This window comes from Scardinius erythrophthalmus, assembly GCF_964197995.2.
Source record: "Scardinius erythrophthalmus genome assembly, chromosome: 20".
NCBI classification, from domain to species: domain Eukaryota; kingdom Metazoa; phylum Chordata; class Actinopteri; order Cypriniformes; family Leuciscidae; genus Scardinius; species Scardinius erythrophthalmus.
The window spans coordinates 12543419-12557750 of record NC_138240.1 but is presented as its reverse complement, the minus strand read 5'-3'; the positions used below and the strand labels follow the sequence as shown (position 1 = coordinate 12557750).

General features: G+C 35.3%; 1 protein-coding gene across 1 annotated transcript in view; it reads left to right on the top strand.

The window, feature by feature from the left end:
• nphp4 (nephronophthisis 4) overlaps window positions 1-14332 on the top strand; it is a gene marked incomplete at its 5' end in the record, with an annotated part of 186049 nt that overhangs the window by 102409 nt on the left and 69308 nt on the right. Inside the window, one exon of the mRNA XM_081348752.1 lies at window positions 8052-8222. Coding sequence (XP_081204878.1) covers window positions 8052-8222 — 171 coding nt within the window. The remainder of the gene's footprint in view (window positions 1-8051; window positions 8223-14332) is intronic.

The following is a 14332-nucleotide window of genomic DNA, read 5'->3' as shown; positions in this document are numbered from 1 at the left end:
TTTTAATTGGGATCAAGTCATGCACTTTTTTTTTTATGAGCTTTTTTAAACTCTCTGTCTCCCTTTCTTTTTTCTGTGTACCATGTTCATTCAGTTCCTCATTAAGGCCTGATTTCCTACAGGCTCGAGCGATTGCTGAGACGATTGCTGAGCAATAATTCATATTTATACATTTTTCCTTTATCTGTATTTGTCCCTTTCTGTCGTAAATGTCACACAAATGTTAATTAAATGTTAATCAAACATCACACAGTAAGAGAGCCCGTGCTTCCGCCATTGTACAGCTATATTTAGAAGTACAGAGAGGTCAGTCTACGCCGGGGTCTGATGCCTTCGCTCCAGGGGTTTGCATGGGAGAGCGGGAACAGGAGAAACAATGGTCGACTAATTAGTATGAATGTCAATTTTTCCCACTGAGAAGTTCATAAATCTCCTGGCCAGCCTACTGGGAGTTCACCCTGTCACATTGAGCCTCACTTTCCAGACCTCTCCTGTGCATCTGCCTGCATTGATCCCATCACAGTTACTTCTAAGTGTGTGGGAGTATGAACAAGGTTCTCTTGGGAAGTGCTCTAAGGCAAAAGGTAAATCGAGGTAAGCTGAAGCAGTGGTTCTCAAGTGGTTTTGCTTCAGGACTTTATCAATTGGATATAAACTGGCAACCCAACATGGTATCCAAATTATATAAAGGTGAACAAAATGTCCTGAAAATTAAATATTGAAATTGTAATATTTATAACATTAATCATAATAATAATATATTAAAATATTAATGTCATCCTGTATATTGTCAGTATACTGCCGTTTGGGGTCGGTAAGATTTTAAGTCTCTTGTGCTCACCAAGATTGCACTTATGAGAGCAAAAATGCAGTAAAAATAGTAATATTGTGAAATATTATTTTAATTTAAAATAACTTTTCTATATTAAAGGAGAACTCCGGTCAATTTTAACATTGAGCTAATTTATTTGTACATTTGGAGTGCTGTCAATACAGAGAACAACGACAAAAATCGGTGTTGCCTACACCATGTTATCCTCTTTTTAAAATTTGCACCCTGTTGACTTCAATGGGGCAAGTTTTAAACCTGCTTTTAGCCTCTTAACATCCTTGATGTGTCAATACAAGTGCCCAGCTAATGTGAGTGATTCCTTCAGAGTGAACACGGTGAATCTGACTGCAGTAGTTGTGAAAGATATTAATAAAAATGATGTTATTTCAGCCAGCGCACATACCTGTATTTACATCCTGTTTTCGGTCGAAGTCGAAGGATGTTAAGAGGCTAAAAGCTGGTTTAAAACTTGCCCCATTGAAGTCAACAGGGTGCAAATTTTAAAAAGAGGATAACATGGTGTAGGCAACACCGATTTTTGTCGTTGTTCTCTGTATTAACAGCACTCCAAATGTACAAAAAAATTAGCTCAATGTTAAAATTGACGGGAGTTCTCCTTTAATATGTTTTTAAAATGTAATTTATTCCTGTGATTGCAAATCTTAAATTCAGCTTTGTATAGACAGTTTAAAAGAACAGCAGTTATTTGAAATATAACTTTTGTAACAATGTAAAAGTCACATATCACGTTTGATATATTTAATGCGTCCTTAAAAGTGTCAATTTCTTTAAAAACAAAACAAAAAAACAATCATACTGACTCCAGCATGTATTGTGTATATATATGATTGGATGATATGGGAATTGTTTTCTCTTCCCTTGTGAAATCTATATTATATAAATATTTGCTTTCTAGTTGGATTTAGATTTAACATTGTTTTTAACATTGGCATTGTTTTTAACATTTAGTTAACTTGACTCACCTGTTGAGAACCTCTATCTTCTCTGGTGGTCTTCCTACGAAGTAGGTTCCACCTGAGTTTCTCTCTATCACATTGGTTCTGTCGATTACCTTCCTTCTCATTCTTTACATTCCCTCCCTCCCTCTCTCCTTTACAACAGTACCTCTCTCTGGACTAATTTAAGGTCTTTCAGCTGCAGAGTTTGATACTTCACTCTTCATTTATTGGTGAGGAAAATCTCACATTGGGTAGTATTCCAAAACAACAAGGATAGAAAGAGTCTGAATTCATCCTTTTTTCGTAAATTGAGATCACATATATTAGTATAACATAATCTTTATTTATCATTCAAATTTTAGGTGCATGAAGGCATTTCTCAGAACTAATGCTCACTAATCAATATACAGGAAAACAGTAATATTGTGAAATATATAAATATTTGTATAATTTAAAATGGCTATTTTTATTATTTTAATATATTTTGCAATTTTATTTTGCCTGTGATGTCAAAGATTAGTTTTTGAAGCCATACTCCAGCCTTCAGTTTCACATGGTCCTTCAGAAAGCATTATATACTTTTTTGGTGCTTAAGACGTTTTTTTTTTATTATAATCAATGCTGAAAACAGTTTAATATTTTTGAGGAAACATTATCTTCTTTTTCCCCAGGATGATAAATAAAATGTTTAACAGAACAGCAGTTATTTGAAATTTAAATCAGAATCAAAATTGTTCTATCATATTTGATCAATTTATTGCATCCTTGTTGAATAAAGGTATTAATTTCTCACTGACCCCAAATTTCTGAATGGTAGTGTAATTTGTAGACTCTAATTTGAACAAAACAATCAAACTTTTGAAATCAGAAAACAGCTTTAAAATATGCCAGATACACCTTGCAAATTTTTGGGAATGGACAACCGCATTTTAATTCAGGAGTGGCACCCATAAATTAACTTTCATGTGTAATGAATACAGGAGTCACACCTGAAATTGAACAAAAACTGTGTTTTTTTTTTGTGTTTTTTTTTTATGAAGGAAATGTAAAGAGAGACATACTTACCCCTGGCAATTGATAGCAGACGTGTCAAGACTTAATGTACAGTACCACTCTTCTGATGAGCTGTCAGAGTTCCAAAAAGGTCACTTCATGAACAACAAGCTGTTCATTTTATTTCTGCACGCACTTTATTGTTTAATGAAAATGTGTCACTACTTAAGAAGTGGACAGCGTTTAGCTGCAGTGTATAAATCAGAAATCAACTGATCAGCATTTATTAGGGTGTAACATTGGCTTATCAAATCTTGGTGTTACTCTGTCAAAAACTGTTCCTTTTCATTATTTAAAACAAGGATTCTGACATGGCCCCTGGTAAGAACATGACACATTCATCTCTTCTGAGAGTTTTTAAACAAAGACACTAGACGGTTCTGCGTCAGTGATCCGAGAGTGTGCTGAGCTAAAGACTCGACACAGCATGTTCAGGGAAGGCCTGGCATCAGTTTCTCGCCATGACGGCGCTGTGAGCCAACAATGCATCGCCTTGTCCCTGCCGCCCGCCACATGGCTGAGCCGTCCCTCAGGAATACTCCAGCCAAATGTCTGAGAACACCATTTCATTCACCAGTATGCTGCTGTCTCTGCAGTCGAGTTTCCTGACTGTATATTTGTATTGACTCGGGATTTAAGTGTTATTTCTGAGAGAGAAAGTAGATGAAAAAGTGAGAGGACTGATTGATTTGTCAGACCTAATTGTGTGTGTAGTTGTTTTGCTTTTTTTATAATTCAATCTGCCTTAACATAATCGTTCTGATTTCTTCTACGCACTCCGGGCTCTGTGGATCTCAATGGTATTATTAGTTTTGGATTTCTGTAATCTTCCATTGCGTCTCTGATGTCCTGTTTTATGAATTATGGATATTCATCTGTCTGATGGCTGTGAAATCGCCAGTAGCCATCTGTAAAAGATGTTTGATCTTTCACCTTGATTGGTTTATGGATTTATACAGGTTTTTTTTTTTTTTGTGAGAATTTAATCAGTTTTTAATGATGAATTCGGTCTTAATACACTTTCTAATTCTTCAGTATGCTTATAAACAATAGCAGCTTGATTTCTGCCTCTGGCAATTTCCTATTTCTTATAATTGTATTCTTGTGTGGCAAAGTTTTGCTTGTTTGCTCTTTAAATTCACTTTAACATCTATGTTCTCCAGACAGAGCCGCAATGTCGTGACTTTGATGTGGAATTCCTGCTAGTTATGTGCTACAGTTAATCTCATCTGCGGTTGCTTTGATTCGATTTCGCTTTGAAGCTTTGCACTGTTTTTTAGAGGCTCTGCTACATTGTTTAAAATGACGTAGCAAGGGCTTCATATCTTGCAAAATGCAAAAATGTTCAGACATAAAATCTTCGAAGGTTCCATTGGGGTCTTTCATTCAACTGATTTTGTGTTTATTAAGACAAATTAAATGCCATGACATGCTCATTTGGAGACTTTCAGGTATTCGGTTGGATCCATGGTGTCTGTTACTTGGTGAATCAATGCAGTTGCTCAGCTGCAGCAGGACATTTTCTAAGCCAATCACACAAGCTAACTTGTGATGACTTCCTGGCGATGCTGATTAGCCAACTTTATGTATGCATGTTACATTTTTCCCTATCAATTTGTTTTATTTTGTTTTATTTGTGCTTTTGTTTATTTGCCTATAGTGCTACTCTAACTTGCACCAGAATGCATCTATTATGAAATAGTTTTCTGGAATCCTCAGCTTTTTGTATAGCATTGATAAGGTTTGAACTTCAGAACAATTCTACTGTAGATTCAGCTTGGATGTTTTATTCAGCTGCTTTAAAGCAGGGTTTTGTGTGTTTGCTGCACAGTTCTGACTGAAGTTTTGCTACACGACTGGACTTAAGGATGGATACTTCATTACTATTCCGCCTTTTCACCCCCTTCCCATCAGTCCTGCTGGCAGGCCCAATGTAGCATAACGCACACCCGCTGACAGTTCTTCACACTGGGCTGCAGCTCACGGCAGCCTTGCACCCCTGTCCAGAGTCTCGCTCCAACCTCACCACCACCAGACACTTTAATAGCTCAGCTTGCTACCAAAACCACCAGTTATCAATGTGTTCTCAGAGCTGGCTGTGACTCTGCCCTGCTTTGATTTATTGTGTGGAAGCTGAGGGTAAAGGACATTATGCTGTTTTATGATCATTGCTGACTTGGGTGCCATGTCATTCCTTTGTTACTGTCTGGGCACATTTGATTTTTCTGCCGTTTTAAACAGTTACCTATGACGGCTTGTGTTCATGTCTCAGTGTTGAAATCATGTGCAATACCTCTTTGTTTTACTACTAGAGTTGTGAGGGTTTCATCACTGTTCTTTTCAAAGTCCACAGCTTCAGCTCTATTGCTTTATATATGATAATTGTTTGATTGATTGTAATTTATTTTTGATTTTTCATCTCACAGGTCTCTTTAAGTTATAACTTAAGTTACATGCAAATAAGTTTGAAAACCTCCTGAATCTTATTAAGACTGAGGCCATATTCACATTGGTGTCTTTGTTTGCTCTGAACTACGACACTCTGCATTGCATTCCTCCTTCTGTAGTTTTAAAGTTGGCGTAAAATAAAATTCACCCTATCAATAATGCATCTTATTTTGAACAATAAATCTGTGCATCTTATTCGAACAAATAAAATTTTTTGTTTTGGCATAATGTTTAATCAAAACGACAGTCTTCTCGCTGGTGATATATGCAGGACTTTTCCAGTCATAAGGTCAAACCTGCCTCTGCAAGCTCAAGTTCATCTCCCTCCACTCTTGAGTGCAACTCCCTCATCTTAAAATCCAATCAACAACCCATGTATAGAACCAAGTCCCCACCCTACATTTTTTTCCCCTTTTTTGATAATCTGTTACACTCGGATGTACGTATTGTGACTTAAAAATAGAATATGTATTGTAATGTGTATATAAATTATGTATTCCTGAGCGTTGATGTTGCGGCTGTATATCCATGCCATTCTTGTTTTTCGGTCAATGGCCAGGAATGATAGCAATTAATGTGTTATATAAAAGACATAATTCTACTCAGTCATCTCCAGAGAGAGATTCAGCATCAATCTCCTCAAAACCTCTCTCAGAGCGGGAAACGCTCCAGAATGAAATTGTGTTGACTCCAGCGAGATGGGAGCTTGGGAGCTGACAAGAAGGATTCTGGGTAAATTATGTAGCAGCGATTATTTCCATCTTCAGACCATGTTAGGCTGAGCAAAAGCTGGGGAACTTCAGTTTCAATATCTGAACTGTTCTAAGGATTATGTAAGGATTTGAAAGAATTGTCTCCTTCGTGGAAAATGAGCTCTGTGCGGAGTCTACACCTTTATGAATAGAATGGTATTAGAAAGAGTTTCCTGTGCTTTATTTAGAAATATAGTTACCAGTTAATATCCCAGCATATGTTATGTACCACACCAGGTGTCAGTAATGTAAGAGTGCATATCAGTTCTTTTTGCTTTAATAAAAGCAGCACTCAAGCTACGTGGAGTTCACATGAATATAAATATCACAAATCTCTTTGAAAAATTGTGCAGAATCTTAAATATTTCAAAATTAGCATAATGCAAAATTAGATTTTTGAATCTCAGATTTTCACTATTATATTTTATTATATTATATTACTAAAATACTCCTGCTACTAATGCTAATAATATAAATATAATTGTTATATTGTATAATTTATATATATAAAATAGTTTATATTTTTAATGATACCTTTACATAGTTAAATGAATTAAATTATTGTATTGTGTATTATACAGGATTATATTACAGTCATAGTACAGTATTTGCATTTGACAGTATTAAATTTAAATGTTCAAAATGTAATTTTAAAATGTAATAAAATAGATCAATTCTAATACAATATAATTTTATATTTTAATATTAAAATTAAATATAACAGTCTGTTCTATATTCAATTTTATTTTGTATTTTGTCTGCAGGAAATTATAGTGCTTTGTCTGAGAACAAGGTTTCTTTTGAATGATCATAATTGAGTTTGTGAATTTGTGACATTTGTACGCAAGGCTGATTGTGCCATAGTGGGTCTGAGACTGAGGGACTGTTGTCCCTATCGCTAAAGGTGATGGTAAATCTCTCTCTCTCTCTCTCTCTCTCTCTCTCTCTCTCTCTCTCTCTCTCTCTCTCTCTCTCTCTCTCTCTCTCTCTCTCTCTCTCTCTCTCTCTCTCTCTCTCTCTCTCTCTCTCTCTCTCTCTCTCTCTCTCTCTCTCTCTCTCTCTCTCTCTCTCTCTCTCTCTCTCTCTCTCTCATCCTGTGAAGTGTGAAATACGTCTCTGTGAGAGAGATAAAGCTCTTGTATTAAGGCTCTTTGCTGAACTGGAGAGTATTTACCATACAGCCTATATATCACTGGCCAGATACATCAAACCTCAGAGGGAGGTGGGAGGGAGAGAAAGGGGGGCTGATTAATTCCTTCTTTCCCTCGCTCTTTTTCTATCATGATTAATTATGGTGAGCTGAGCCTGACCAGCTCATTTATTGATTGACTTTAATGCCTGATCCCAAGGGATCGTAGCTAAGCCGAGAGGAGGCTCAGTTCTCCCTTTTTTCTCTCTCTTTATCATTTTTATTTTAGTTTATTTCACTCTATTTGCTTAGTTTGTGTACTTGTCAGATGTGTACATGTTGTGAGATAAAAGCATGACATGTTCTCATCTGTGTGATTATGGCTGCTAATGTTTCATTCTGGAAATTGTTTCAGGCAGCACAGTTTCCAAATAAGAAATCACTGTCCAATTGCTTGTCTGTTTCTTTGGTAAAAAAATAATACCAGTGATAATTGAATTAAGTTTATATAAATATATGTTAATGTTTGTTGTTATTTATTTGTTGTTAATATTGTTGTTGTTATTTTTATTCTTATTATTATTATAAATAAATAAAATTAAATGTTTGTTTTTATTATTATTAGTGTATAAAATATATTAATGATAATAACATATAAAAATTACATTTTATGTCTACATTAGCCCCCCAAAAAGAATGCTTAATCTTGGTTTATGTCAAGCAATCATGACTCTAACATATCTTTCTAACCAAGTAAGTCATGTTCAATGAGTGACACCCTGTTCTGATGATTTGAAACATCAGACGGTACTATTCGGGGACAAACTGAAAGAAAAAATGTCTCTTTCTTTGTTTCTTTCTCACTTTTCCCCTGCTAGATGACATCCACAGCTGTGCACAGAGCAGCGTTTATGCAGTGTGTGCGTTGGTGTGCTTGGAGTCTGTTTTCGGATCCTGAGGGCTCCGGAGAGAACGTGTGCCTCAACTTGCAGGGCGGTGTTCTCCCCAACCCTTGGGGTGTCATGGTCTACTCTGCAAGCACACAGCAGGTAATGATTGAACACATACAAACACACACTGGAATAATAGTAATATCACACAATGTGCCACTCCCATGCAGGCTGTTTTAGAGTCCTTATGCAATGCCTCTAATCAGAAGGTTGCAATTAAATTAATGGTGGCAGACTAATTATGTAATTATACATTAAGAGTATAGTGCATAAAGAAATACGACTCTATTTTGGCATTAATGGTACTGATTAACCCTCAGAGGTCGGAGATCACGCCGGCGTGATCTGCTCGCTTTTTTCCTTATGAGTTGAATTGAGACCCAAAATACTCTTTTGACTTTGATTTTACAAAACAAGTTTCATACATCAATCGATTCTGTTAAATGTGTATTATTTTTGTGTATACTCATAATAAAAACAAAGTGTTGTGCTTTTTGCCAAATAAAGAAAAATAAACGTGATGCGAGTTCTGCCTTCTATCTGCCAGTGTCGTCTATTCTGAAACGCGTCCGAAAATGAACAATAACTCAGCGAATACTCAGTCAAACAGGCAAACAGACATACAGGCATGAAGCTTGAATTCTCTTCTCTTAAATGAAGTAATTTATATAAAAAACAAATATTCTCATGTTGTGAAATCTGTATTAAAAGAGAGCGATTCCAGTCGACCTCATTAGAGCTAATTCAAATGTAATGTGACTCCGCCTACGGAGAGCGCACGCTATTCAAACGCAAATGAATGAGGCAATCCAAGCAAACCTGTGAACGCCCACATATCAGTTTATTCAGATCATTACTTTAACACCGTCTCAGCAGCGCTGTGAGCAATAACAATAATGAAAAAAGTACCTCAGAAGTGCGGGTATATCGAGGAGCGAGCTGAGGAATACTGTAAGTTTTCTTTTCTTCTCACGTGAATCGGGTTTCTGTTTTTGATGAATGAACGGCAGAGATGCGCGCTGTTTACCACAGCTCGCAAAAAGACAGTTTAAATTTAAATCGCGTGTGTGAATGAATGAGGATGTTTTAGCAAACTGTATTACTATGAGTAAAAATTAGGGTTGGGCGGTATTACGGTAATATCGGATACCGAGGGATCTTAAAATAGCACCGGTATCAGTTTCAATACCGTCATTACCGGCACTTATATAGCCTATAATATATATAATTTATTTATTGCCTAAAAATGCTTGTGTGGTTGCAGTTTGGTAATATATCTGGTTCCAGCCAAATGAGAAGGGAGAGGCGGTAAATACTGACGAGGCAATTTGTAAATTGTGCCATATAAGGTGACCGCGAGAGATGTAAACACCTCTAACCTAATGTCGCATCTCCGAAACTACCACCCACTCACTACTGCCAGAATGCATTTTGTTCTCGAGTTCATTAAATAAGCGCATTAATTTTCGTATTTGTTAAAATATTATAATGTTATTTTTTCCATCTTTGTTGATTATGAAAAGTGAACAGCACAAATAAGATGGGATGCATCGGGAGTCAGACGATTTGACCACTTCAATAAATTTCGTTTTGTAAAAGGCCTCTTTAAAACGAATTTCGTTTTGTATAAATTGTATCTTAATTTTAATAAATTTTTCATCAACCAAATTGCCTGCATTTAATATAATCATGACATGATGGGCGCTGGCATGCCACGGTCACTTGCATTGAAATCTCATAAATTAACCGAAACTCAGAGATGGCGATCGTCAATTTCTTTAAACAAAACAATTCAAAACGAAAAGAAATATAGGGTAGGCTACTCTCTGATTAATCCATGATGTGCATTTTTCTCTATAGCATTCACAGAGATGCCGATCGTCAATTTCTTTAAACGAAACAATTCAAAACGAAAAGAAAAAAGCCACTCTGATTATTTAATCCATGATGTGCATTTCTCTCTAGGCGCGTTCATACAGAGATGCGATCATCAATTTCAGTAAACGAAACCATACAAAACGAAAAGAAAAGAAATAGACTAGCCTACTCTCTGTAATCCATGATGTGCATTTCTCTCTATCGTTCACTATGGAGATGGCGATCGTCAATTTCTTTAAACGAAACAATTCAAAACGAAAATAAATCTGATTGATCAATGATGTGCATTTCTCTCTATAGGCGCGTTCACTACAGAGATGGCGATCGTCAACTTCCATCTTTGCAGAAAAGTTTTATTAATAAAAATCAATGGACACGCGTCACCGGATTACAAAGGCACTTCTTGCTTGTTGCACGCACACAGATATTATGTTGAATAATGGTGGGCTCGGGCTCATAATAACAGTTAATGCCGTTGGCCGGACTCAGACACAACGTGCACGGCTTGATTTTTTTTTTTTTTTTTTTTTTTTTTTTTTATCTGGCATTCAGTTTCTGAACGGTGTAGGCACAAGCCAACAGTTTGGTGACGCCATCTGAGCCCATTATGTCATAATTTTTAATTAGTCACGGTAATACCGTATACCCCGGTAAAATAGGGAGGAGGTTTGACGGTATCAAAATTCCAATACCGCCCAAGCCTAGTAAAAATCGACTGAAATATGTTGAAATAAAATGTAGGCTATTTGTACGTATTTGTACGTAGCAATACGTATTAAACTGCAATTTTATATGCCCTAATATTTCATAAAAACAACGTTACAGTCAGGCGAAATATGAAAGACAACATTTTGTTGACTAGATTTGAGTACAGTTTTTACTGTAGAATATACTGCCACATAAGCTTTTGATGAAAAAAGTAGCCTACCTCAGAAGTGCGGGTATATCGAGGAGCGAGCTGAGGAATACTGTAAGTTTTTTTTTTCTTCTCACGTGAATCGGGTTTCTGTTTTTGATGAATGAACGGCAGAGATGCGCGCTGTTTACCACAGCTCGCAAAAATACAGTTTAAATTTAAATCGCGTGTGTGAATGAATGATGATGTTTTAGCAAACTGTATTACTATAGCCTACTGAGATGAGTAAAAATCGACTGAAATATGTTGAAATAAAATGTAGGCTATTTGTATAAGCAATACGTATTAAACTGCAAATTAACATTTATATGCCCTAATATTTCATAAAAACAACGTTACAGTCAGGCGAAATATGAAAGACAACATTTTGTTGAATAGATTTGAGTACAGTTTTTACTGTAGAATATACTGAATATATATATCAAATAAGCTTTTGTTTAGCAATTTTTATATATATATATAAAATAAAGTCATCAACTAAGATGTTAGCTGTTCCAATTTTGGCTATATTCAAACTAATGAATACATAGATAGGCCTAAAATGTAGGCCTATAATCTTTTTTTTTTTTTTTACAAAGAAAGAGTATACTGATTGAAATATTGTTGAAATTTTAATTATTGTTGTAATTGTAACCTTTTTAATAAAATAGCAAAACATATTTACAAGATAGATGTAAGCAAAATCTTAAATGGTCAATATAAATCTTCTTCTAATTTTTTGTCCTTGCATTGTGGCTCAGTCAGTCAGAGTCACACCTGAATGAATGGCTAATTATGCAGAGTCATTATGCATAATGGGTGGGACATTTTGTATTCCAAGGTGTAAACCACTCCTCGTTCACGCCCACTCGCATAATGGCTTTCCAAGCAAAACCTGTTTTACATCAATTTAAATCCAATGTATTGTTTTATCTGAACGATAAAGCAAGACTATTTTCACATAATTTTGAAGCCAGAACTCGAAGGAAGAACATCCATTTCTCAAAAGTCTTATTCATGCATATTTATTATGAGTTTTGAGGTCTTCTTTCAGCAACTTTCATTTTTAATTTTTTCAATAACCACGCATAAGCATTATTCTCTTAAAAATAAAAAAATATACATGCATGGTGATCACATATTTTGGTAGCCCTGTTTGTGCTATATAGAGTGAATTTACACCTTTGCCATTAACATGTTTATAAATAACTGAAAAAAGCACAAATGTCAGAGCATGTCAGAACACCTCCAGTGCCCAGAAAACACCTCAGACTCCAGAGGGTTAAGAAGGAAAACAAAATAAGAGTAGTTGGCTTATATTACTCATGAGGACAACATTTGTGGAAACTCATGCAAGTCATAGTTCTAACATCAGAGGTCAGTAATTATTTGTCATGTGAGTGATAAGAGAGAGATTTGTGAGTTATTATGAGTTATTTAAATAGTTATTTAAATAACACACACACGCACACACACACACACACACACACTACTACCTTCATATATATTCTTCATTATAAATTAAGAGTGATTGTTATGAGAGGTGACTGTCAAAGTAATGTCCAAATGGCAGAAATGTACAGTTCTAAAGGTCAAAGTTTGAATTTTTCGTCCGAAATTTTCGCACGTTAAAAAATAAATACGACCTCACGTTGTATCAATCACGTTTGGACACTGCCTCAGAAACTTTCGTCTATCATAAAAAAATTCTGATCGGGTTTGATTTTCTGCGTTTTTCGCATCCGTAGCAAGCACTTGGAGAGGTGTTTTGACTATTCAGAGCCACCGAATTACGAATACGAAAAAACGCATACTAAAATTTCGGACTTGGTGTGCAAGAACCTTAAGGCAAAACAGATCATGCAGTTAGCTAATGTCATGTATTCATTTTAGCAGAGACAATGAGCAATAATTACATGTTGTGATCGATCTGTCTGTCTGTCTGTCTGTCTGTCTGTCTGTCTGTCTGTCTGTCTGTCTGTCTGTCTGTCTGTCTGTCTGTCTGTCTATCTATCTATCTATCTATCTATCTATCTATCTATCTATCTATCTATCTATCTATCTATCTATCTATCTATCTATCTATCTATCTATCTATCTATCTATCTATCTATCTATCTATAAACATATATACTACCGTTCAAATGTGTGGGGTCAGTCGGTCAGTAGTAATATTGTCATTATCTCAATTTAATTCTGCTTTTGTTTTACATGTTTGTAATATTTAAAACTGTTTTCTATTTTAAATGGTATTTTATTTTTGTGATGGCAAAGCTGAATTTTTAGCTGCCATTACTCTAGTCATCAGTGTCACATGATCTTTCAGAAATCATTCTAATATGCTGATTTTGTGCTCAAGTAATATTTCTTATCAATGTTGAAAACAGTTGTGTTGGCTCATATATTTGTGGCGACCTGTGATATTTGTTCAGGATTCTTTGGTGAATAGAAAGCTCAAAAGAACAGTATTTATTTAAAATAGAAATCTTTTGTAATATTATACATGCCTTTTACTGTCATTTTTGATCAATTTAATGTGTCCTTGATGAGTTTAGGCATTAATTTCTTAAAAACAAACTTCTGACCCCAAACTTTTGAACAATAGTGTATATGTTTGTTTCACTGGAAGCTGCATGCCAAGCTACTTCTTGCAGTAATCCTTCAGCGTCACACAGATTGTTTTGTTTTATTCAGTCATAAGCTGAATGGGAAGCTAAACACTAAAAGTGTGATGAAACGTGCCAAGCGGAAAGCGCTGCATGATTGAGCTGAAATGTTTAATTTGGCTTACTTTTCTTAATGCATTTTGCTTTCAGAATAAAGCGTTTTATAGAAGAGCAACATTGTGAAAAATAAGAAAAAATACAATAGGTTTAGCTATTATTAGTTATTGTGTTTTACATTTGAAATAAAGCGTAAATCCAGAACTGATCCAACACTGACCTCAGTGAATACAATCTATCAAAAGATAACTAATAAATAATAAATGCATGTTGTAATATAATAAATAAATATAATAAACTAATAAATAATACATTTGCATCTCAAATTCTATTGTACATAGTAACATAGTAATTATTCTAATTTGAAAATGGCACTTTTTATATAAAAAAAGTTGAGACCTACTAGACCCTGGCAACTAGATCTTAATATCCAGCTCATTTCAGCACTAAGTCTAATCAGTCCTGAATGAAATTATTACATGATATTCTTCATTTTCTGAAACTAACCCAGATACCCAGGCAGCTCAACAATGTGTCCATGTTGTACTCACTGAGACTAACCGCTAAAACCATCATAACCGTTTTATTAGCCTGTTAGCTGTCTCCTCAATTGTACTAATATCATATTAAAGTCGATTAACATGATTAGGAAAGTGTGGGCTGCAGCTCTTTCACCATGGCAACTTTCCCAGGCCATATAGTTACACAAAGTG